Consider the following 26,564-nt stretch of genomic DNA (forward strand, 5'->3'; position numbering starts at 1 on the left):
TGTAACAAAATCCGGTAACTTTCAAAACCAGCCAACTTCAAAAATGTGCTTTTGAAGCTGCCTTTTTTCAACTGGAGTTTGTTTTATACCTTTAACCCAGATCTCAAAATATCTCAGTCGGTAGAGCACAGGATTCTCAGTGGCGTGGTTCGAGCCCCACATGGGGCAAAAAGATTCTTGCACTGCAGAGGGCTGGACTAGATGACCCTCGTGGTCCTTGCCAATTCTACCGTTCTTTGATTCTATGATCTAGATAACAGGACAAGGCAACTAAGGCGAAGTGAAGCTTAATGTTGCTGAAGTCCTTCTCCTGACCAGGAAAGGCACGGAGTGAGCATGTGAGCCTGAGGATCAGAGTGGTTCCTCCCTGTTCACATTTGTCTTACAAATAATAATAATAATAATAATAATAATAATAATAATAATAATATTTACACCCCACCCATCTGGCTGGGTTTCCCTTGCCACTCTGGGCAGCTCCCAACAGAATATTAAAACAGAATAAAACATCAAACATTAAAAACTTCCCTAAACAGGGCTGCCTTCAGATGTCCTCTAAAAGTCAGGTAGTTGTTTATTTCCTTAACATCTGATGGGAGGGCGTTCCACAGGGCAGGCGCCACTACCGAGAAGGCCCTCTGCCTGGTTCCCTGTAACCTCACCTCATGCAGTGAGGGAACTGCCAGAAGGCCCTCGAAGATGGACCTCAGTGTTGGGGCTGAGCGATGGGGGTGGAGACACTTCTTCAGGTATAGTGGGCTGAGGCCATTTAGGGCTTTTAAGGTCCGCACAAACACTTTGAATTATGCTCGGAAATGTATTATGAGCCAATGTAGGTCTTTCAGGACCATCGTTTACTTTGATGTATGCAACAGTGCACTGTAATGAAGCAGCTTTGTCACAGCAAACCTCCCTAGGTTATGCAGTTGGCAAGAATACAGAAGCATGAAGTACCGGTATATATCTTTAAGGTTATGTAAAAGACTTAATATTGAATTTCTAAATTTCCTTTGTTCTATTAAAAAAAAAAATCAAGGTGGTAGCGGTTGGGGTTTTCAGCTTTTAGCAGTTATCAAGAGCAAAACTGCCGAAAGGAAACAAGAGGCTAAGGCAGGGCAGCTGTACTGCTTACATGACAAAGATCAAAACTAGCGACACACTGAGACCAGAAGCTTTCATGTCAGAACAGGAAAGCAACAACTTGATCAGGCAAGGTCATGACTTTTTGATCAGAGTATTACCATATAATCAAAAGTTTTGAAATCTTAATAGAAAGTACGTGATTGAAAAGATAGCAAGTAGTCAGAAGAAGAGGCTTCCATGTCGTACTATGTAATTGCATCGTCAAATTTTACTTCTCTTGTATGTTGTTAAATTTGGTGAATTCGTATGTTGGTGAAATTGGCCCTTGGGTGCCATTTTCAAGCAACAGAGAGAGAAGTTACTTAAAACAATAGCAAAACCCTCTCCTTTTTAGGGTGACATATAGAAATCAGCAACAAAAATTAAATGCCGGATTACAATCCTTGGCAGCTATTCAAGTGCCATGGTTTATTTTAAATCAATAGCTCTGAAGCTATTTATAGATCTCAATCTATGTTTTTTTCTGGTAAACAGTTGGGAAAGGAAAGGTTGCTTAAGGTGACAGATTATGGCTTTCATGTCTATAACTGGGCCAGGAAAATAAAATAAAAATTTTGTTCACCTATGTGTCAGCATCATCCAGTAATCTACTGAAAAATCCATTCAACCCTATCTAACCATAGCTAAAATTATTCCAGACTTCATTCAGTATTTCATTCCAACATCTCAATCCTGAAGTTAGAAATCTGCAAAATATAGGCCCATTTCCATCAATTTCTCTGAAGTGGGATGATTATAACCAACTCCCTTCTCTCAATGTTATTTGCCTATGAAAACATTCTATTAAATGCATATATTGATTTGATATCTTTTTACAGTAGTTTCCTCTCTTTCTCCATCTCTCCTCTTAAGGATGTCTCATGACTTCATGAAAAAAAAACCCAAATCATTTGTATGTGCTTTAGAGGTTCAGCAAAAGAAACATCTCTTCCACTAGATCATGGCAATAAACATTATTGAGAAGGAAACCATCAGCTCTGAAAGTGAAGTACTCCTTTTTTGAGGGAGGATGCTGAACTCATTAACAAACACGAACAACCTGATTTTCTAGAATTCTGTAGTGTTTCACCGACACTGTGCTGTTCCCACATACCTATGTTCACCACTAAGATAAAAGAATGAGGTTGAAAACAAAGTATGGAGCGAGACCCTATTATGAAAAATGCTACTGAATCCTCAATTTTAAGTTATTCAGCATGAACAGCAGCTCTGGGTCTAAGAACGGACAAAACACAGCACACACAGCTGAGGAACTATACTTATTTTAACTTAAGGTCCACTAAGCTGCTATTTTAGATTGGGTGTTTGTTAACCACATGACCTCACAAGCGCTATCTTATCACATCACAGTTTCCTCAGACTGACCACAACTATTGAAATCTGACTCCGCCAGCATAGGGGTTCAGTATCTGACACGTACTAGCAAAAACAGCAACTTTCTAGCTGTCCAATGGCTGCGCTGACTTATGGGAGGGCAAATCTGGTGGTCTTGTCTTAACTGCACTTCCAAGATACCATGTAAGGGAAGCACATGATTTATTGCTCTGTAAGCTTCAACCACAAGTTGAAAAACTCACATTTTAAATCTGAGAGCTAACATGTTTCCTTTTCATGTCAGGGGGTTATGGGGCAAAAAAAGAAAGAAAAAAGGTTTGCGTTCTCTCCCATACTTGATTTAGGCTACAATGCTGCACTGTGGTTTTTTAAAAAAAATTCTACCTAGAGCAAATGTCGTATTACTTATTTATTTAGAGGGGGGAAATCTCACCCTTAATCTTCCGAGTTGAGGCAAAGCTTTTAAATGCTTATCTTAAGATTATCACAATGGCTGCACTTCAGTGTATTGAAAAAGCTTTGCTCGTGAATGCCTGACAAGCATCACTCTGGCAGCGTGTGCTGATGAGCCCAAGGGCAGGCAGATGAAGACAACAGTAAAATGCCATTATAGACCCACAAAGCTGATGGAATTCCATTACAGACCATGATTCCCGAAGGGTGGCTTTCTAGAAGTTGGTTGGACACCAACTCCCACTGACCTCAGCCAGCCTGGTCAATGGCCAGGGCTGACGAGGAGTTGTAGCCCAGCAACCAGAAGCTATGAATGCCATCAACCATGGCAACCTTGTGGGATGACTACTGCTAAGCAGTAGCTCACTCTTACCAGCCTGAAAGGTCTCCTAAGAAGGTCTTCTGGATGGAATGGCTGTTCCACTTCATGGAAACTAATGCGACACTGTTTCATCTTCCTTTACTCTAATATCCACACGAAGAGAGATTATTGAAAAGGTTTGGAAAGCGGTGCCATCAGTACGCAGATGGCATTTATCTCCCATTCCTCTTTTTTTATCTCAACCAAGTTAAGTTGGAGAAGCTCTGGAGGTGTAGGTAGGCTGGAGGTCAGCAAATGAACTGAAACTAACATAGACCAAGCCAACATGTCATTGGCCGGTAGTTCAAATAGCCCTGTTTTGAATGGGGCTGCACCCTTCCTGAATAGTTTCAGGGTGCTTCTGGAAGCTCAGCTAATGATTGTAGCCAGGAATGTATTTTTCTGGCAGCCTGCATATAGGTAGGAGTTGGGTAGCAGCAGCATATACCAATCAGTTCCCAATCAGCTTCTGGACCTAATTCAACATGTTTGAAGGTAAAGGTAAAGGGACTCCTGACCATTAGGTCCAGTCGTGACCGACTCTGGGGTTGCACACTAATCTCGCTCTATAGGCCGAGGGAGCCGACGTTTGTCTGCAGACAGCTTCTGGGTCATATGGCCAGCATGACTAAGCCACTTCTGGCGAACCAGAGCAGCACACAGAGAAACACCGTTTACCTTCCCGCCGGAGCGGTACCTATTTATCTACTTGCACTTTGTTGCTCAGCCAGAGGCCACTTTGCTGGATACTACCCTTTGCTCTTGCTATTTATGTTGCTTAAGTTAATTTTCTTAGTGCTGATGACAGGTCATTGTTGGTTTTAACAATGGGCAGAATGTGGCAGGCAGTGGTGCGGCTACCTAATTTTAGATTCTTGACTCAAAAGGTCTTATGGGGCCACCCCTTTAGACAACCATGTGCATTGCTTCATTCGTGAAGCACATTTTTCAGCCCCAACTCTAGGGATTAGACACCATGCAGCAATCCTTATGTTGACCATGGTTCAATTTAGCCAGCGCATGATCTCTTCCAATAGGCTTACATGTTTTAAAGAAAGAGAATTCCTACAGTACAGTGGCAGTTTGAAGAAGCTACCTGGGGAAGAGCAAATACCTATCAGGTGACCGGAAACGAATGCCAACACATTCTCTTCCAAATACAATAATGTATAGCCTAACCATGGTGGTGTTAGTTATCTTACTTCTCCATGTTCCAAGAACATCATTACCCTACAGGGAGCCATGTTGCCCCAATGTTTTCTGTTTTGGATCAGCGTGTTCTCTGGTTAAAGAGGAAAAAACCTGCCAGAATCCAAGTGTCAAATCCTTCTAAATCCAACGACTCTCCATTCTCTAATCTAATCCATTCCTTTAACCAACAGAGGCATGACGCTTCATAGTACAGTTTCAAATCTGGCAGGGCGAAGCCACCTCTTTCTCTCGCATCTGTCAATAGTTTAAACTGAATCCTTGGCTTCTTACCCTGCCAGATATATCTTGAAATTGTTTTTTGCCATTCTTTAAAAACTGATGCCCCTTTGATTATCGACAGTGATTGGAATAGAAATAACATCCTTGGCAGCACACTCATCTTTATCATAGATATCCTCCCCCAAAAAGATAATTTCAATCTTCCCCACACCTCCAAATCCCTTTTTATTCCATTCCAAACAGGTATGTAGTTATTTTGAAACAAATCAATATTCTTGGGGGTAGGAACCTCAATCTAGATGGGATTTTCCACTTATTTTAAGGTTTAGTCTGCTAGTAACTTTTCTGACTGAGATTCCTTTAATTCAGTTTCCTGGGTAAGGCTGGTTAGTTCTCTAGAATACTATTTCCTGAAGTCTAAGTTTTATTTAGCACATTTATGCCCTTTTTTCAAGGAAGTCAGCACTCTTAAATCAAACTCAGTAGAACAAAATGATCAAGTTACTAAAAGCAGAACAAAAATATTGCAAAGCAGATATTAATGTACCTGGGCACCTTTCAGCAGTACATGTATTATTATTATTATTATTATTATTATTAAGAATAATAAAGGAGGGGGGAGAGATCACCACAGGAACTTAAAAACCATACATGCCCCCAAAAGCCTTCTAAACAGAAATGTTTAGCCAACCAGTAGAAGGCAATTTATGATGGGCAAGAAGATGATCCTCCCTTGAGAGAAATTGCAGAGCCTGGGCGCAGTGACTGAAAAAGGTCCTTTCCTGCTCCCAACTAAGCACACTTCTGGGGAAACATAGGAAAACCTCTGGTCATAACCAGTTTGCCCAGGGAGGCAGAGCTGCCATCAACAGCTTTCCAGCAGTGGTATCACTACTGGAGGGAAGAATGAGAAAAACAACCTTGTTGGAAATACAGTCCGAGTGCCCCTGTGGAGCCAACCTGGCAGACCAGAGCTTGACACTGTTAAGCAGCAGTGATTCCGCTGCCAGGAAGCCATAGCTGTGGCTCCACCTCTCCAGGCAGGCTGCTCCAGCATCTGACGAAGATCTAAATACATGGGCAGGCTTGTATGGGAGTGGAAGGTCCTCCGGAAACCCTGGCCCCAAACCATGGGCAGATTTTAGGACGCTTCATCAGCACTTCATCAAGAACAAAACTGGGAGCCAGGGTGGCTGCTTCAATAGTGGAGTTATATGCTCCCCGTTAACAGCTGCCACAGTCTGGACCATTTATATAGTTTTGGTGCTCTTTTCATAAGCAGCCCTATGTATATTGTATACAAACCCAAGTGTGATGTAACTAAGGCGCATGTCACCATGACCAGATCAGGAAAGCAAGTCCCTACATATGCTCCCACTATTCAGCCTCGTCCCAAGGTGGCCCTTTGCATATATGGCCTGAATTATTTATCCACGAGTAATTACTTAGTGTTTACAATTTCATTTTTACAAGCCGAATCGTTTAAAAGCAGGGCATTTGATCTGCAGCTGAATGTCGATCTTCATTAAGTCCATCTTGAGTTAGTTCAAGAGAAGCGCGATTTGAAGGCGAGATAGCGCCTCTATCAGAATCTGTTACCGTTTGCATTAGGTTGTTAGGACAGAAATATCAGATGGGTTGGAGCATAAGGTGCATGAAGATAGCAAGAATGAGCCTCAAGCTCTGATGCTGGAGAAGAAGAAGAAAGTGCAATCTATCTTTCTTTCTTGCGAAAAACTTCCTATCTGAATAAGCCAAGCAAGTGTTTTTGGTGTGGTTGAAAGTCAATGACACACGACGACGATTGTTTACATGTTATTTAGCTAAAAAGCATTCCCTTCTTATCACAGACCCTACCTGAGCAGTTTTGGGCCCCAGCTTATCTCATCTCCCCTTATGTGACAGCTGCCAGAGAGCAAAATAAGGCAAAGGCATCAAGGGGCCATAAATAGGGGATTCTTTGGGGCTGATTATATGAAATTGTGTTGCGCATATAGGGGTTGGGGTGAGTGCATATGAACCACCAGCAAGGAACTACTTTTAAATCACTATTATTGCTTGCACAGGCTAAAGGAGGAAGACTAGACAAGGTCTATTGCATGCAGTTACTCTTCTCACAAGAAATGATAACAAGTGTGTGAAATATTAGTAAATATAGACTTACTTTTATAAATATCAATACTGATATGTAAATAATATTTACATTTAATTGCAGGGGGGAAATACTGCACGCAGTTCATGCAATACTCAATCCTAATTGAGGACATCACAGAATCCAACAATTTTTGAACTGGAAAAATATAGGAGGGGCTGTTTCAGAATAGAAAAGTTTTCAGAACAAGGTTTCGGACAGAGCCTCAACTACTTCACCATCTGAAACTGGAGGTTCAATTAATTCTGCAAAAACGCACGATAGCAAACAATTTGCTTTTGGCTCTCCCTTGGAAGAGTCGCTCAGCATTATAAATCAGGTATTACTGCCATGAGATTTACAATGCAGAAACTGCATGTTGTTGTATGGGAAAATGTTATCAGGAGACGGAAAGAATCTGCATATCGTGGAACTACAGCAGACACAGAAAACTGTACGACACAAACGTATTTTTTTTTACACAGTTCCAAAGTTCTTCTTCAACTCTACAACTAGAAGCCACTATTCCTTGCTTCTGGCTCCCAAAGTATTTTGTGGTCTGTTACGTTTGTGTGAGAAAGGCTATCAGTTCTAATCTTACGCACCACTCTTGTAATCTACATTGCACATTTGTTCCTTGCAACATCCAACAGGAAGCCAAGCAACTGTTTAGGAATACAGAGCATATAAAGAAGCAACAGGAACTCCCCACTCCCCACCAACTCCCGGGCAGTTTAGGCAGTTTATAAATCAATCAGTATGAACTGGGAACTAATGCAAGTGAGAGAATATACTCTAACACAGTCGACAGTTTATTTTAGTCCAGACTGGATGAGGCTGTCTAGATATTTGTTCCGCTGACCCCTTCAAGACCCAATTTGAACTGATGATGGTTCCAATGCACCTTCCTTTCTACGCATGGAACAAAAGTGGCAATGAAGCCAATATGCCTGACCTCGGGTTACGAACTTTGCCCCAGGATGAGAATGGAAATCGCGCAGCTGCGGCGTGGTGGCAGCAGGAGGCCCCATTAGCGAAAACGCGCCTCAGGTTAAGAACGGTTTTGGGTTAAGAATGAACCTCCGGAATGAATGAAGTTCGTAACCTGATGTACCACTGTATACATTTGGAAATACCTCTCCCCCACAGCCCAAATTGCTTTCCGGTTTTTTTTCAAATACTTTTTATTGCTTTTTTGTAACAACAACGAATAAAACAAATACTCTTACATTCAAAAATTTGTATGTCTTCTTATTTACCCTGCACCTTATTGCGCCCGGACTTCCTTCCATCCCTTCAATGGTTTTCATGTCTCAAATCTTTTCTTACAGTTTCTTATCTACACTCCATCTACATCACAAGATTTACATTAATCCTGCTAGTTTTTAAATTCTTACAATTACTCCGTATATATTCAACAAATTTACTCCAATCCTTTTTGAACTTTGCTTCTTTTTGGTTCCAAATCTTGTAAGTCAATTTCTCCAGTTCTATGTATTCAAACATTTTTGTCTACCACTCCATTAAAGTTGGGATTTCTTGGGATTTCCATTTCTGAGCCACTAAGATTCTAGTGGCGGTCGTTGCGTACATGAATAGTTTGTAATTTTCCTTTTTTAATTCATCCCCTGTTATCCCTAGCAAAAATGCTTCTGGTTTCTTTGGGAAAGTGTATTTAAATAGTTTTTTCATTTTGTTATATATCATGTCCCAATATTTTTTCATTTTTTCACACTTCCACCACATGTGAAAGAATTCACCGTCTTTTGTTTTACAAAATTTTACAAAATGCTTTCCAAGCAGGTACTGGACTGCAAACACTTGCTTGAACTCGCACATAAAATAAGTTCTTAATCTGCAACTTCCTATACAGTGGTACCTCGCAAGACGAATGCCTCAGAAGACGAAAAACTCGCAAGACGAAAGAGTTTTTCGTTTTCTGAGTTGCTTCGCAAGATGGATTTCCCTATGGGCTTGTTTTTAAAACCGCCAATGCATTCCTACGGGAAACCATCAATACACAGTGGTGCTTCGCAAGACGAAAAAACTCTTAGAATGAAAAAACTCGCAGAATGAATTAATTTCGTCTTGCGAGGCACCACTGTATTAGAATGGGTGTCTGGGATATGGATCCCATTCACAGCAGGGCAGGGCAGTTAGACTGCATCCTTACATGGATGCAAATTCATGTCAGATGCATATCTGAATCTTTACTGCATGTCCACAGTTCCGATTCCACCAGCAAGTGATATGCACCTGTAGGCTGTTTGTATGCACAGATGTCCTTAGCTGGATTGGAGTATAAATGTTTAATGCAAGATGCTTGGATATTGATTTCTCAAGTGAGTTTAACGATTGTTAAAGGTGCTGTTGATAAAAAGGCAAAGCAGGAATTCTGCTATAATCTCAAGTGAGACGGGCCGTACAGAAGTCCCAGGCACCTCTGAATCGTTGCTGATTTGTATGATTACTCATACATACCAACGACAAAGCTGCATCTCCCAGCTGCTTCTGTTGAAATCTACTATGTTCATGTTTTGGACAACGTGTACTGCTGCTACATTTTAGAACAGTGATATTTTCGCACAAAATATATCATTTGTACAAGTATATCACGTTTCTTGATGGCAGAAAGGAAAGAATACAGACAGATCAACATTCACATTAAGAGTGGAAATGCATAAAAAATTAGAACTGAAATAGTAAAGTCATTTAAAAACTAAAAGCTGTTTTATTTTCAATGCAAGAATTTATGGAAATTTATTTCACATACAGGCAACTGCCTCTTAAGATGAAAAATCTAAATAAATCAAATGTTACTGGAGTATTACACCCCTAACACACATTCTTACAATTCATAATTCTTAATTTAGTTGGGTTAGATGTTCCAGAACATTGTCAGATTATGGATATTATCAAGTCATGATGAATCATTAAATGAAGAATGTTAAAAACACTGAAACAGTAATTACCTACGATCAGCAAAAAAGCCCCGCATAAAGTGGTTCAAGATAACTAAAAGAAACCAAAGTGAGCAAAAATTATAATCTTCGGCTTACCTCATGATTGAGCTCTGCTATCTGATCTTTCAGTTCTCGGATATACTGACTTGAGTCGGAATTATTAAGCTGTCCTTGAAATTTCCCTTCTTCTTTCTGTTCCAGAAAATATTAAAAGAAAAAAAGGTTCATCAGGTAGCACTTTATTTCCATTTTACTATTTCAGAAAGGTGGATTCAGAAGATAACATCATACTTAGAAGACAACACTGAAATCAATGAATTAAGTTATTGATTTCCACAGATCTGCTCCACGTATGACTTACTGGATACCACCCAGAGCTTTCCAGGTTTATATAATGTATTGTATTACCTTTGTTTTCTTTATTATTTTAAAAAATGCTTATAACTACATTTAAAAAAACAGAATTTAAACAGAATACAAACATGCATTCTATTTCAGAAATAATAATACTACCCTTCACCCGCAGAACTCAGGGCAGTTCACAAAAAAACTATATAAAAGCACAAAATACATGATAAAAACAGGAACAAAAACAAACAAACCAACCAATATCCCCAACCACCTCCCATAAACGCATTTAAAAGGAGTGTAAAGTAGAATTAAAGTAAAAAGGTAGCGGTTGGGAGAAAGAATCTATTTCAAAACCTTTTAACAATAGAATAGTAATTAATTATTCTCATCAAACCTGACTTCAACACAGTGAAAAAACACAATGTATTTTAATTAGCCCCAAATCTGTGGGATAACCAGCCTCATATAACCAACATGCTTTATTTAATGCCATATAAACCTTAAAACTTTTCCGACTCGTTTTCATATTTTGGAAGTAATTTATACGTTCCTGAAATATAGCAATGATAATAATTTATTATTTATACACCGCCCATCTGACTGGGTTACATTATTAGTGTTCATAGAATCAGAGTTGGAAGGGACCCCAAGGGTCATCTAGTCGAACCGCCTGCAATGCAGGAATCTCGGCTAAAGCATCCATGACAGATGGCCATCCAACCTCTGCTTAAAAACCTCCAAGGAAGGAGAATCCACCACCTCTCATGGGAGTCTGCTCCACTTCTGAACAGCTCTTACTGTCAGAAGGTTTTTCCGAATGTTTAGTTGGAATCTCCTTTCTTTCAGCTTGAAGCCTAAACATACCCAGTTCCTTCAAGCACTCCCCACAAGGCTTAGTTTCCAGACCCTTGATCATCTTGGTTGCTCTCCTCTACACACATTCCAGCTTGTCAACATCCTTCTTAAATTGTGGTGCCCAGAATTGGACACAGTATTCCAGGTGTGGTCTGGCCAAGGCAGAATAGAGTGGAACTGTTACTTCCCTTGATCTGGACACTATACAGTGGTACCTCAGGTTACATACGCTTCAGGTTATATACGCTTCAGGTTACAGACTCCGCTAACCCAGAAATAGTGCTTCAGGTTAAGAACTTTGCTTCAGGATGAGAACAGAAATCATGTTCCGGCGGCGCGGCAGCAGCAGGAGGCCCCATTAGCTAAAGTGGTGCTTCAGGTTAAGAACAGTTTCAGGTTAAGTACAGACCTCCAGAACAAATTAAGTACTTAACCTGAAGTACCACTGTAGATCCATTGAAATCAATGGCCACAACTCTGATATGCAATAGGTTTTGAAACCAAGCATGCTGATCCCTCAGGATAAGTCTGGTTTGTTAATCAAAATGTGATTTTTAGAAAGTGCACAAATACTTAATTGTATGCTTCTGTTTTTGGTAGCCACAGAAGCCACAGAAAGGAGAGATTCTATATAGGCTTACTGGGGGGGGGGGGCACTGCTTGCTAAAGGCTTGGCCATGAGAGATGGGGAATTCTGACTTCTTCTGAAAGCTTGGTGGCACATGAATCATGCTCACCTTTGGGGAAAACAGACATACTCTTATTTCATATCTAACTAATCGGATTATCCATAGTTAAGTGGGGAAAAATGGATTGTGGAAGTTAAGCTATCTTGCAACCTTTTCTCAGTTTTATGAACTTTTGCTATTACATGGTGATGACATTTTACACTGAACACATAAATTAAGTTTATTCATTAGGGCAGTTGTGGGGGATGCATGGCCTTTTGGTGACAGGGATGATTCATTTTAGGTTTTCAGAAAACGCATCACACTGCTGAAGAGTACAACAAGAGTTTCCTGTAATTGCAAAAATAGAAATCCTCTCTTTAGAACTCTGCAAGTCCTGGATATTAAAGAAAGGTGCTCTAAGATATAAAGACAGGCTTCTTTCCATGAAAGGTAAGAGTTTACTGTTGGGAAGGTGCCTTTAGTTTTTCCTTAAAAGTGAATGCTGGAGGCATTTGTTCTGCAGAACATGCTAAACCTGAACACTGACAAACAGAAGCAACATAGATTTCTTGTGTGAAGTTTAACTTTTTGTACTGTAATAGCATGAAAAAACATATTAATACACACACACACACACACACACTTTTGACTAATTTATATATGTAAAAGAAGAAAAAGATTGAGATCCTAGTATCAGTGTAAATACAGTGGTGCCCCGCAAGATGAAATTAATTCGTTCTGCGAGTTTTTTCGTTCTACGAGTTTTTTTGTCTTGCGAAGCACCAATGTGTATTGACGGTTTTCCATAGGAATGCATTGGTGGTTTTAAAAAAAAGGCGCAAGACGTTTTCGTCTTGCGAAGCAAGCCCATGGGGAAATTCGTCTTGCGAAGCAACTCAAAAAATGAAAAACCCTTTCGTCTAGTGAGTTTTTCGTTTTGCGAGGCATTCGTCTTGCGGGGTACCACTGTACTCTCAATTAAATCCTCTTAATTTGGGGTTCAAAAAATAGGGTCTTGTCTTATACTTGGGGGTGTCTTATACATGGAAAAATATGGTAGTTAGAACAAGAACGTATTCAAATTACCGTAGATCATGGGAAACGCGTTTCCCAAACTTGGGTCTCCAGTTGTTGTTAGACTACAACTCCCATCATCCCTAGCTAGCAGGACCAGCAGTCAGGGATGATGGGAACTGTAGTCCAAAAGCTGGAGACCCAAGTTCAGAAAATACTGCTAGAGATGGACATGTTAGTTGTATCCACATAAAGCATAAATTAAACCCTCACCTTTGTTTTGCTTGGGATTTCTTTTTTTGGGGGGGGGGGAGAACCCAACACTTTTAGCTAATCCCCCCGACAACCTCTCCAAACTGTGATTTAAATTAGGGACTTGATTGTAATTTCCGTAGTAATGTGGGTGTAGCGATACTAGGGGCACTTTAGATGTTTAATGCCAACGTGTCTTACACTTACACCTAAACTCTTCACAGAAAGCTGTATGCTTTAAGGTAATTGCTATGACCCAGCTCTGACCCTGAAAGTGGAACTCCTAGATTCTCAAATGAGTAAAACTACTTTGAAGAAGAAATGCATCTGATAGAATTATTTTTCCATTGCATCTTTCGTATGCCTCCCGAACTAGGAGTTAGCTAGCAGTTTGTGTTTTCAATTGCAATCTTTTTATCGTGTGTGCATATATGTTTGTTGTACACAGCATTGCCTTTTAAAAAAATGTAGTATATGAGTATTTTTTATTATTATAAACAAGTGAATAAATCTGGAACAGTTTTAAGAACGAGCTATGAACTATAGGCTTCTGAGCAGCAGGCACACTGCACATAAAATACAGTAGTACCTCAGGTTACATACGCTTCAGGTTACATACGCTTCAGGTTACAGACTCCGCTAACCCAGAAATTGTGCTTCAGGTTAAGAACTTTGCTTCAGGATGAGAACAGAAATTGTCCTCTGGTGGTGCGGCGGCAGCAGGAGGCCCCATAGGCTAAAGTGGTGCTTCAGGTTAAGAACAGTTTCAGGTTAAGAATGGACCTCCAGAACGAATTAAGTTCTTAACCTGAGGTACCACTGTACTTTGCTGCAATTTTATAAGACTTGAAGTACTGTATCACTGAAGGGATTAGTTCCTTATGCTTAGGTAGAAGCAGCAATTAGATTTTGGCAGGGTAGGAAGTGGCCGCCAGGATTTTGGTTTCAGAATCTTCACAGAAGTTTGACTTAAAAGGAAAGCTCTGTGGCTTCCTCAGAGAAATTGTTTTGAGGCAAGTCAATGTTATACTCTCAACATTATAATTATTATTAATAATCAAATTAAGTGCTGCGTTTTAAGACACAGTTTAGCGGTGTCTTCTCAGTCAGCAAGTGTAATAAAGGACCCCTGGACAGCTAAGTCCAGTCAAAGGTGACTATGGGGTTGCGGCGCTCATCTCATTTTCAGGCTGAGGGAGCTGGCGTTTGCCCACAGACAGCTTTCCAAGTCATGTGCCCAGCATGACTAAACCGCTTCTGGCACAATGGAACACCGTGACAGAAGCTAGAGTGCATGGAAACGCCGTTTACCTTCCCGCCACAGTGGTACCTATTTATCTACTTGCACTGGCATGCTTTTGAACTGCTAGGTTGGCAGGAGCTGGGACAGAGCAATGGGAGCTCAGTCCGACACAGGGATTCAAACCGCTGACCTTCTGATCGCCAAGCCCAAGAGGCTCAGTGGTTTAGACTATAGCGCCATCCATGTCCCAAGTGTATGTCTCAATAGGCCCTGCCCACTTCATGTACATCGTCATGCTTAGACTGGACAGCAAGTCTTCCCACCCCAGCAGCTAAAGAACTACAGTGGTACCTCAGGTTAAGAACTTAATTCGTTCCGGAGGTCCATTCTTAACCTGAAACTGTTCTTAACCTGAGGTACCACTTTAGCTAATGGGGCCTCTTGCCGCCGCAGTGCGATTTCTGTTCTCATCCTGAAGCAAAGTTCTTAACCCGAGGTAATATTTCTGGGTTAGCGGAGTCTGTAACCTGAAGCGTCTGTAACGCGAAGTACCACTGTACATCAGAACTGTTGTGTATGTACAGTCCTAATGCTATGTTTAACGCACTCCGAAGACTTGAACTTACCTATATGCAAGTCCACTCACTTCTGCCTACTTTTGACTACTGAGCCATCAGTCAAGTGTCTTAATAGAGACCACTGAAAAGCACTTCTCTGTGGTAGTATTCCAAGTGGTCGGTGAATCAGTGTGGCATAGCATGGTTAGAACATAAGCCTAGGACCTGGGACACTGAGGTTCAAATCCCCACTTAAGCTGGCTAGGGGACTTTGGGAGAGTCACCCTCTTCTCTCAGCTTAATGTACCTAGCAGGGTGCTTACCAGGATAAAACAGAGAAGGAAAACCGTGTGCATTTTGGTAGAAACGAAGTAAATAAAAATAAAATATATTATACTTTTTATTTTTAATAAAGCAGAATTCAAGTTGTAGGGTAGGAGTGAACAATGATTACGAGGCTCCTTTGGGCAGGGTATCAATTTAATAATAAATAAATAATATCAGCATAAAAAAGGTAAAGGGACCCCTGACCATTAGGTCCAGTTGTGGACAACTCTGGGGTTGCGGCGCTCATCTCGCTTTACTGGCCGAGGGAGCCGGCGTACAGCTTCTGGGTCATGTGGCCAGCATGACTAAGCCGCTTCTGGCTAACCAGAGCAGCGCACGGAAACGCCATTTACCTTCCCACTGGAGGGGTACCTATTTATCTACTTGCACTTTGATGTGCTTTTGAACTGCCAGGTTGGCAGGAGCAGGAACCAAGCAACGGTAGCTCACCCTGTCGCAGGGATTCGAACCGCTGACCTTCTGATCGGCAAGCCCTAGGCTCTGTGGTTTAACCCACAGCGCCACCCGTGTCCCTCAATATCAGCATAACCGATAGTTAATGCAAGTGAGGCATCTAAAGGGGAGCTCACACATAAGGGCAATGGAACCCTGACGCCAATTCCGTAAACGAGTGTAAAGGGCAGGCAGAATTATGTCTACACTGAGAGGAAATGTTAAAGAGTTACCCAACGTGTGTCAAACTGAAGGGGAAAAGAGTGAAAACACAAAGTGGTAGGAAGTGAAAAAACAAAACAAAGGGAACGGTTTACACTCTTACTTGGATTTCTAGTTCTGCAATATGTTGCTGGAGTTCTGCCACAGCTGCTATGCTATCTGCCTCCCGGAGCCTGACAGCCATGACTTCTTCTTTATTCTAGGAATAACAGGGGTGAGGAGGGAATAGAAAAAGTTCAGGGAAAAAAGTAATTCCAAGCAAGCTGGCTCACATTTAAGGAAAAACTGATTTGATCCAGAAGTATCCTTTTGCTCTAAATTCATTCAACAAGCTACTTCAAGAGACTGACTGACCATGCTATCAAAATAAATACAACAATATTAATGATTTTTTGGTGTTGCGGTCTCTCCTCCCCCAAGATCCCCCCCCCTTAAAAACAATTCTACCTGTGAGGTTTTAGTAAGCAAGGATAGTCGGCCTGTGAATACAAGGATATATAAAACATTTTTGAATGATGCCGCTCTATCGCCAAGGAGAATGTGCAACTGAAGGCAGCCTCTAAAGTTACATTTGCCAATGCAGATCTCTTTCCAGCATTCAAAACATAAGAAAATTGAATGCATGCTGAAGATACACCCTGCTCTGCATTTCTGCAGTCTGAAGTAGTAAAAGCTGGTCTGTCCCCTACGTGTTACATTTCTGCTTTTCCCATGTGTGTGAGGGTACGTGCACAAGAAGCACAATAAAAAGGGACAAATAATTAAAAACAGGAAACGAACTGTACAATGCAGAATCTCATCCTGTCTTCAGAGGCACATCCTTGACATAAACAGGCATCCAATTAGCATTTGCTTCGCCCTCAAGGTTTATTATAAAACTGTACATTAGACCCAGTTGTTGCAGATGAATATACACACTCCTGGGAAGTCCCCTTACAAACGGTGCACGATTAAAATGTAAGGCGATGACTAGTTTTAGGATGATAAATGGTGCCAGAAATCACGAAATGTCCTTAGATTTTTGCCTATGGCACCTCTGCTTGCAATGGATTCTGTAATGCATCAAAACACTGACATTGAACTGCACAACTTGCATTTTACAAATATGAGGCAAACACCCTGAGTGCAGAAATACACAATTCTCTTAATCATAAAGTGAAAGGGTTTTAAAAATCAAACGTGATGTCAGCTTGTTTAATACAATTCTGTAATATAAATCAAATATCCATCCTGGGAAAGCCTGCAGGTAGAATTTGCTAGTTCTCCAAGATATCTTGGTTTTAAAGTACACAGATAGTGTTCACTGCATTTCTGTTTTGGGTTACCTTGCATTCAATCTCTGCCTGCTTTCGCTTTGATTCGGCCAGCTGAGCCATAAGTCCTTTGTTTTGAGCGGACAGATACTGGACCTTCCCTTGCAAACTGGAAATCTCTTGTTCTGCCCTCCGCAAATGGTTGCTATTTATCTGGTTCTGATGTTTAGGAGCGATAACAAGGGGGAGAAAGAGGGATTACGTTAGCCTTGACTTCGGTCTTCTTATACATTTGGAGTCGTAAATATGTGAAAGCTCGTGCAAACCTAAGGCTTGTAACTTCCACTAGCAAAGCAAGACAATGATCATTTACTTGCTTCTGCAATGGTTTGGTCAGTCCCAATCTATTAACTGTGAAAAACCTTTCTTGGGGGGGGGGGTATAATTAATCAGTAACAGTGAATTAATTGAGGGAAAGGGTCAGAATTGATGGAAAGTTAATTCCAACAACAACAAGAAGAAAAGATAGACACCAAGGGGGGAAAACAGACTCACTCGCACAGAGGAAAAACCTCAAAAAAAACCCCACAAAAAAAACAGGATTCACTACAAAACAGAAACAACAATCACACAAATAAACCAGAAACAGTCAGAAGAGCACCAGTGGAAAGAAAGGTCTACTTCAAGGAAGGCAGAGGAAAAAACCCAACTGTTACTCTTAAGGGAGGAGCAACTTAGAAGTTTCTCTAAGCGTTGGTGTTTTTTCCCTGCTTTCAGGAGAGTGGAGGATAACAATCCCCACTCAGTGGTGTACTAGTACCCACTCAAGAACGAAAAGTTACACTTAGCAGTATTTTTGATGTACTTGTTTTGTGTGTGTGCTGCTTATATGAATGTGCTGCTTATTCAAAAGAAGGTATTTGTACTCAGCATTAAGTGCTTTCACACCTCTCTCTTATGACACATATTGCACATGTGATCAGATAGAACAATTGCACCCCCTACAGGCTGAAAGTATTGTGGAAACCAGTGACTTTTTGCTGCATAACAGATAAAATAATATTAAATAGATGGGTTTTTAGTTTCGGTACTGATGTTTATTAACATGCTATACAGTTATTTTTACTGATGGAGGCTGCTCAATGGTTTTAACAGCTGCTTCTCGTTTTCTGCTACTTTAATTTGGTTTTTATGTATTGCCTTACGGTTATTTGCTACCTTTTATATGGAAGATAAGTCTTAGACAGCGCTTTTGTTGCCAGAGAGCATATACTGGCAGGAGAAGGTGGATCAAAACAGTTTCATGCCAACAAAACATATTGCCTAAGAATCCACATATTTCTACCCAGTAATCAATTTTTTTAGATCAGTTTAGGTATGATATAAGTGTCAGTCTATCTAGGCTGACCTCACTATATTCTAAGTGACTTCAAAAGTGGCACCACATTTTCAAGATTGGACAAACCCCACACACTATTACAGGTTAGAAAGTACAATAGTATCATTAAAGAATTCTCTTCTCTACTAGTCACTGCCAGCATCCTTCAGACATTAGTAGCACTTCGAATTTATACATTGGATCTAAGATCTACTCAAAGTAAACCTATTGAAATTAATAGACCCAAGTTAGTCATGTCCCTTAATTTCACTGGGTCTGCCCTCAATGGACAGAGCTCTATACTTCCCGGTTCCAAACCCAACATACTACGTTTAGATATGCAAGTGATTTTCATACCTAGGGAATTATTTCCATGCAATACCTGACATTCAGTTTCCTCTGGGTGACGAGTGCCCTTACCTGTGTTTCCATTTCCATCATCCTTTGCTTTACTTCTTTCAGCTCGGCTTGTGTTTCTGCTTCTCGGAGCCTGACGGTCATCAGTTCATCTTGCAATTCATTTACAGCGTTCTTTTTAGGGGGGTCTTTCCACCTCCCAGTAGTGCGAACTAGATGGCGCTAAAAACATTGCTATGTTTTAACAAAATCCCCAACTTGAATTAAAATAAAAAACAAATCTTCAACTGGCATAAGGATGCAGGAGAATTCATTCAACTTGAGTAACCAAAAGCAGGAAAAATATGGAACACGGAGATTAAAAGCAGCAAATTTTCAGCAGCCGAGCACTAAACTGTACATATACTCATAAGGACAAAAAGGCACATCAATATCTTGAATGTTTTTGTTAATGATTTAAAAAATTCCCCAGCCGTTGAAATACTTACGGTCTCCTCATATTTTCTCACTCCTAAATAAGGTTTAAATTGCTTAAGACAGCATTATTTGAAATCCTTGGCAACTGATCACTAAAAGCTACTCTAAGATTATAACGTATAGTTGCTTGGGCATTACTCTCATTGAACTACTCAGTGGAAGTTAAAGGTAAAGGTAAAGGGACCCCTGACCATTAGGTCCAGTCATGATCGACTCTGGGGTTGCAGCGCTCATCTCGCCAGCATGCTCTGGCGAACCAGAGCAGCGCATGGAAATGCTGTTTACCTTCCCACCGGAGCGGTACCTATTTATCTACTTGCACTTTGATGTGCTTTCAAACTGCTAGGTTGGCAGGAGCTGGGACCAAACAACGGGAGCTCACCCCATCGCGGGGACTTGAACCGCCGACCTTCTGATTGGCAAGCCCTAGGCTCAGTGGTTTAGACCACAGCGCCACCCTCGTCCCTCCAGTGGCAGTTACTTCTGAGTAAATAAGCTTCAAGACATTCTGCTAACACAGAAAACTGCATATTTCACAGAAAGTTTATAGCTATCTCAGCTGCAGAGGCAAATGTAAAAACCTGCATTTGCTAAACAGGGGATCAAAATGAATGGCTCTCTGCAACTAGAACTCATTCACTTGCTGTCTCTTCTCATGATCCCCAGCCTCTTCAAACATCCCTCTTGTACACTAGCTCTCTGTAAGTCCAGTTTACACAATGCATTGTTGAATCACCTTTAGCCCTAGGTCTTAGGGCTAGGTCTATAGACTTACCTGCCAGTGTTCCTCCAAATCTTTAACTTGTTGTCTAAGTTCTTTTAGACCCATCAGAGCTTCTGCTTCTCTTAGTTTCACTGCAATCAATTCTTCTTGAAGTCTAGCAATATTGTTCTCATCAGGGAAAGAGCTGTTCCTCTGCAAACAAAGCAAGCTCTTAAGAAACCGAGAGTATAAGGCAGGCTATTTGCATTAAACGATACGTGACGTAAGTGAAAGAAACGCAAGGGTCATCTAGCTCAAACCTCTTGCAACTGCGTAATACTCTTTGAGGTGGCATTTCAGAAATACAATGCACAGAAAGAACCGCCCCCCCAAACTTGAAGGACATTAAAATCTTCACAAATGAAAATGCATTGGATCAATGGGCTTAAAGTTTCAGTGAAACAAAACTCTCTATCTTGATCAAGATCATTATATAAGGAAAGGGGACCTGCTAGCCTATTAGTTAGTTAGTTCATAAAATTTATACACTGCTTGATTGTAAAAAAATAAAAGTAAAAACTCGAAGCAGTTTACAGAAAGACAAAACAATAAAAATCAAGGGGGTGGGGAATACAAACCTACTCTAAGACATACAAAATTTAAAACATTAAAACAGGGTTAAAGTTATCTCAACTTTCTAAGCATCTAGGTAAGGTAAAGGGTAAAGGGACCCCTGACCATTAGGTCCAGTCGTGGCCGACTCTGGGGTTGCGGCGCTCATCTCGCTTTATTGGCCGAGGGAGCCGGCGCACAGCTTCCGGGTCATGTGGCCAACATGACTAAGCCGCTTCTGGCGAACCAGAGCAGCGCACGGAAACACCGTTTACCTTCCCGCCGGAGCCGTACCTATTTATCTACTTGCACTTTGACGTGCTTTCGAACTGCTAGGTTGGCAGGAGCAGGGACCGAGCAAGGGGAGCTCACCCCGTCATGGGGATTTGAGCCGCCGACCTTCTGATCGGCAAGTCCTAGGCTCTGTGGTTTAACCCACAGTGCCACCCGCGTCCTATCTACCATCTAGGCAGGTTTGTCTAAACAATAACATTTTTCGCATGCACTGAAAAGAGTAAAGCGAAGGCGCCTGCTTGATCTCAATAGGCAGGGAGTTCCGAAGTGCAGGTGCTGCCACACGAAACGACCCGAGTTCTTACAAATGCGGAACAGTTTTATGTGCCAATTCTGCCAAATGGGCACATGTGGGGTAAGGCGATTTTGTTGCTACGGGCTTTAGATACTAATAGCAGGCCTTTGGTTGATCTGATTTACATCCTATGGCCTTTTAAAATGTTGTTGTGTTTTTTTTTGAGGGGGCTATTGGGTTGTTGTTTTTATTTTTATTAGGTATTTTGTGGTTTTATATCTTGATTTTATTCTGTGAAGTGCCCTGAGACCCCCGGAGTATAGCATGGTATATAAATTCAATAAACAACAACACCACCTTGAACTTAGCCCGGTAGCAGCACGCAAGAATTCAATATGGATAAAACAGGCAGGCAGAACGATAGTCCATACTAAAAGCAGCTTGCCTGAAGTTTAAAGAGAGAACCTCTCTAGGGAGAGTTCCTAAAAGTGGGAGCTTCAATAGAAAAAGCCTTGTCTTGTGCCCCAAACAACTGTGCTTCTGAGTAGGACACACACTCTCTCCACGCTAAATGTAGTTGTGCCAAAAGGGACCGACGTTTTACGGAATGTTGTGTTAAATTCCAAGGACTCGTGAAATGGTTTCACTCTGCAAAGCGTTCTGGTTTGGACTTGCCTTTTCCATCTCAAGAACCTTGTCTTGCATTTCCTTCAAGGCACAGTGGGATTCTGCTTCGCTCAGCCTTGCCTGCACCAACTCTTTCTCCAGCTGCAGGACGAAGTCTTCACTATAGCGGGAGCTGCACTTTTGCTATATGGAGGGAGTAAGTTCAGCATTAAATGAGAGGAAGCAGTGAAAGCGTGCTCAGAAAGCAAGAGGATGCAATGGGGAGGGGTGCTGCTGCTGTGAACTATAAAGGCTTTCCCCCCTCAGGCATTTCCATTCAGACTTACATACAGACAAAGTTTATTCCCACTAGGGAGCAGACATTAAAAAACAGTAACAACCTGCTAACTTAGGAACCAGTCCTATTTTACAGTGATTTTTATAATACCCCAAACCTGAAGTTTAAGTAGTGAAGCAGGTTGCTTTTTTTAAAGCTGTGGAAACACACCTCCAGTTTTCTGAGGTTTTGTTTTGGTCATCCTGTGAGTCAGAATTTTTCAGCCTTTTGTGGCGCCACTGCAAGTTTGTCCCTGTTGACAAACTAGACCCAATCTTCAAGATACAACAGGGGCTATTTTAAGGATTAAATATTTTTACTTTGCCAGCTAGCCATTAAGTCATTGTGTTCTCCCAAGTACAGTTCACGTTGAGTCAGCCAGTCTGCTGTGGTGACTAATGAAAGGCTGGGCCTTGCAATTCCAGGCCATCTTTATTTGGCAAAGCCGCTAGAGCTATTCTCCTCCAAGCACAATGGAGCTTCACAGAGCACTTGCGGAAAACTACTCTTCATGGCAACAGATCTGCATTTGCGCTTCTGTTGCTGAGGACCCAGCTAAAAGGTTATTGTGGTGGATCTCCCTCAGGCCTTTCACCAGCGATATCACCATCGCCGCATTCAAGATGTCACCATTTCCTGCAAGTCGCAGCCAATAAACCAGAGAGTTTAATGAAAGAATCCCAAAGGGTTATGCATAGAACAATTTAATACAGTACAATAGCACATTGTTTTTTACACTATAGGTTAGTGGAAAGATGTATGAAAAGCGAAGGCATGTAAGTCATGGGGGTAAGTATTTTCTTCCTGGTTTTCCCCGTAGGGCGGGAAGGAGAGAAAGAATGTGTTTAAGTCTGCAAAGCTTATTTTGGCAAACTTAAACTTTCTGCTTAAACAAAAAACTACCATCCACAACTTAGCATATAGAATCGTGTTTCGTTGATTTATGTTTATAGACAAATTCTAAGGATGTTTGCTCAGAAGACCCTACTTTCGGTTAGTGGCACTTAGGCCCAGGTAAGTATAAACAGCAGCATCGAAAATATACTAACTTTGACACTGCAATTCTATACCTGCCTACTCAGAGTAAGGCCCATTCCCCCCCAACAAAGGGAGGACAACCTTTGGAAGTTTCCCAATTCTGGTGCACAGGATTGCAGAGTGAGGTTTCTTTTGTACAAGCAAAAGGTATGGGGAGGTGCGGCAGACACGCTTCTAAGCAGCTAATTGTAAGAAAACAAAAAGTCCTGTCTGCTTTTCTCATGGAAACAGCAAAACTCTCCATGTGTAGAAATGCATATTAGAGCTGAGCGACCTGTGTTTCTGCAATGTACCCAGGATTTACCATTATCTAATGCTGTGGGGACTGCTTTACATTTGAAAACAAACGTTCCTACGATGCATTTTGAGCGAATAAAATCTCATATCGAAAAGCATTTCACTCATTCCAAAAGAGAAAATATTTCATAGAGCTTCAGGGGTGGGGGCGGAGATTGCAGTGCCACCTAAGTAGATACAATTCTGACCTTGAATCTCCGTTTAAATGAAATTTCAGTGACATACACTCCCAAGTGACAGAAGGTCTGAGAGTCAGTTCATTGGAAACTAAGCTTAAGGAGCCTGCTTTTAGAGAAGTGTGCGATAAAAATGGGAAGGGTTCCAAAAATTGGGCTTTTTCAGAATCTCAGTGTTGTTGTGTTGCTGTTTTTAAAAAGCTATGCTGGCCCCTCTTCTTGTTCTTTGTTTTATACCTCAATCCACACTGTATGTAAGAATTGCTTTTTAACCTCCTTATCTCCCAATCACTTTGAGACAGTGGCTTATCCAAGGCCATCTGCACTTGATTCATAGATAAGTAAGGAGCACCAACCCCAATATATCAAATACCAAGCAATTCAAAATTATTTCATGGTAACAATCATCCACCAAGAATGGGCAAAGAAACACAAAGCCTAGAAATTTGGTGAGTATAATAATCTCCCTTTAGCTTTCCCAGGAAAACAGCCTCTGTCTTTACACTTGCGCAACAGTCTCCAACACAATAGTAACACAACACTATAATAATCCAAATTATTCAGACTAGCTATATTTCTATTCCGTCCCCTGTCCCCCATCAGATGTATTCATTTACATGTATATTTTAATACCTATGAAAATATCGTTTTTAATTCCACATTTCATTACAAGACATATATTCAACACATAAAAAATTTTTTGGATTATTCCATACATATCTATTGATTACAAGAAAGCTAAAGAACCAAGTAGGAAGTTTCCTGTTTTGGTTGGGTTCCAATAATATTACTTGTGAGAAACAAATTATGGAACAAAATTAAGAGCTACCAAGATCAATGATCTTTCACATAAAGTTTATTATTCAGGGCAGGCTAGAAAGGAACATTTATGTTATCCTAATTAATTACTTTTCTTCCAGTAATGAAGTCACTCTCTCTCTCTCTCTCTCACACACACACACACACACACACAAAATATTTTCTTAAACAACGGCCAGGCGAATTGAGAGCACATGTTTTACCCAAGGAAACAATCATACTGACATTATCTCAGTATTTTAAAGTATGAGATTGAAACCACAGGTATCTATTTTAAAAATAAAAATAAAAATGTCAAATTATTGGTTGTGCAGCATCATCTTAAGCACATTCACTTGTCAGTCACACAAAGTTCAATCGCCTTCCTGCCTAAGTGGTCAAATTTAATTTCTCTTTTTTCCCACTAGGTGGTGCCCTAAAATTTTGAAAACTGTGCTAAGGGTGATCAACCTAAAGGCCTGCTGTCAGCTCAGGCTAAGGATAGAGGAGGAATCCACCTTTAAGCAGATTTAAGGTTTGGTTATTCCAACCCAACTGAGCCCTGTTTTGCATTGAACTGTGTCCTCTCTTCAAGTTCCTTATGCATCACCAAGACTCTCAGTTCCCATCATCTCTATGGCTATATTGGTTGCTAGTGATACGAGCAGAGGGTTAGGAACCCCTTAATCTAATTATTAAAAACAGGCTAATTCGTTTTCGCTTAATTTTTATCCATGCATATATCACAGAAAGCAATATATTTAAGAGAAACAGAACAGAGATCATGCCATGTCCAACAGAAATAACCAGAAGTGAATGAGAAAGATAAGAGATTAGGTTACGACCAGGTACCTTACCCCTTGTTGCTGTTGCTGGAGCTCCCTGATGGTATTTTCAGCTTGCTCCAGTTTAGTAATGGCCTCATTACTCTGCTGTTTGATGGTGGCCAGCTCCCGTTTTATGAGGTAGTTTTCCTCAGCCTCCTGGGCCCTTGTCACTTGTCCCTTAGGACATAATTTTCTTTTTAAAGCAATTGGAGGACCGATCCAGGGAAGACCGAGAGTTTTACATATTTATTCTGCCATATGGTTAAAATCTTGCAAATCATCACAGAACTGTTACAGCCAGTACATCAATTTAGCGAAGTAAAGGCAGTTTAGCACTGCACCGCATTAAACGCTTTTAGTATCCGCCAGCAAGGTCAATTGTGTATTCGCATTCAGCAGAACTCTGTTCATGCATATATTACTCCATTGTGCATGCACATCTGTTAGAAGTTTTGTAGCTGGTCTACAGAATTAGTGCTGAAACAGAATTAGAGCCCAGCAATTACTCAGAATTTCGGGCGCCATTAGAATGAGCGTGCAGAGATATGCCTAAATATTATTCTAACACAGAGCTGCTAGATTACAGTTGTTTAAATTTACTAGGGTAGATATTCAGTCGTAAAAATGCATGTAGTTATTAATGCATGCATTAAAAACAGAAAGCTGTTTGTTTTTTTTAGAATCGGAAAGCGTGAGATACTAAAGAAGTATATACCTGTATCAATCTATCTGCCAAGGAAGCACTTTCCTACAAAAAGGAAAAAAATTCAGATAGGAGTAAGAGAAAAAAAGGAAAACCAAGTGACAAAATCAATGGTGGAGAATTATGCCCAAATTCTACCAACTTTCCATATGCAATGAACTCCCAAATATTCATTTTTTTCACCCGTTAAAGGTGGTACAGTTTAACAGCCATATCTCAGCAGCACAGGCAGAAGACTTAATTCAGAAAAATAACACTGAGAAAAATAACAACGAATAATAATATTCGTTTAAAAAGGGTAAGTTGTTTAATTTTCAGTTGGCACTTTATTGCATGGAGCAAACATTATACGGTATGCAAATTCATGTAGAGCTCACTTGATCAAGCTTTGTGAAGTGAAAGGAGGTATAATTTGAGCACATTTCAAAGTTCAGCTAGTGAAGGGGCAGAGCCATTTGTACAACAGCAGTATTTAAAAGGCAGGAGTCTAGTGATGCAAAATGTCAGGCACAAAGAACAGTGAATATATGCAAAGTATATCTGATCTGATTTCGGACAACTCTTATCACTAACGCTATTACAGTTGAATCTTCCCTTGCTCAGATTTTGCAGCAAACTAGAATCTTCACAGCAATCTAATAATCCAGGCAGCTTTCAACCTGGAAAGGTACAATTTAACCCATCCACATCAGTTAGTTTACACCTCCCTTA

The 26,564-nt window shown here is 40.8% G+C and overlaps 1 protein-coding gene across 5 annotated transcripts in view; it reads right to left on the reverse strand.

Moving 5' to 3' along the window:
* EVI5 (ecotropic viral integration site 5) overlaps positions 1–26,564 on the reverse strand; it is a 64,992-nt gene that overhangs the window by 4,903 nt on the left and 33,525 nt on the right. For 3 of the 5 annotated variants that reach the window (XM_083444871.1, XM_083444872.1, XM_083444873.1), the window contains 8 exons: positions 25,866–25,898; positions 25,181–25,327; positions 21,747–21,881; positions 20,003–20,143; positions 18,814–18,972; positions 17,088–17,234; positions 15,866–15,961; positions 9,914–10,009 (listed from right to left, as the gene is read on the reverse strand). In XM_083444871.1, the coding sequence (XP_083300997.1) occupies positions 9,914–10,009; positions 15,866–15,961; positions 17,088–17,234; positions 18,814–18,972; positions 20,003–20,143; positions 21,747–21,881; positions 25,181–25,327; positions 25,866–25,898 (954 nt within the window). The remainder of the gene's footprint in view (positions 1–9,913; positions 10,010–15,865; positions 15,962–17,087; positions 17,235–18,813; positions 18,973–20,002; positions 20,144–21,746; positions 21,882–25,180; positions 25,328–25,865; positions 25,899–26,564) is intronic. The other 2 variants (XM_083444874.1, XM_083444875.1) reach the window with 2 other exon arrangements.

This window comes from Podarcis tiliguerta (assembly GCF_965153285.1).
Source record: "Podarcis tiliguerta genome assembly, chromosome: 6".
In the NCBI taxonomy this organism is placed as follows: Eukaryota; Metazoa; Chordata; class Lepidosauria; order Squamata; family Lacertidae; genus Podarcis; species Podarcis tiliguerta.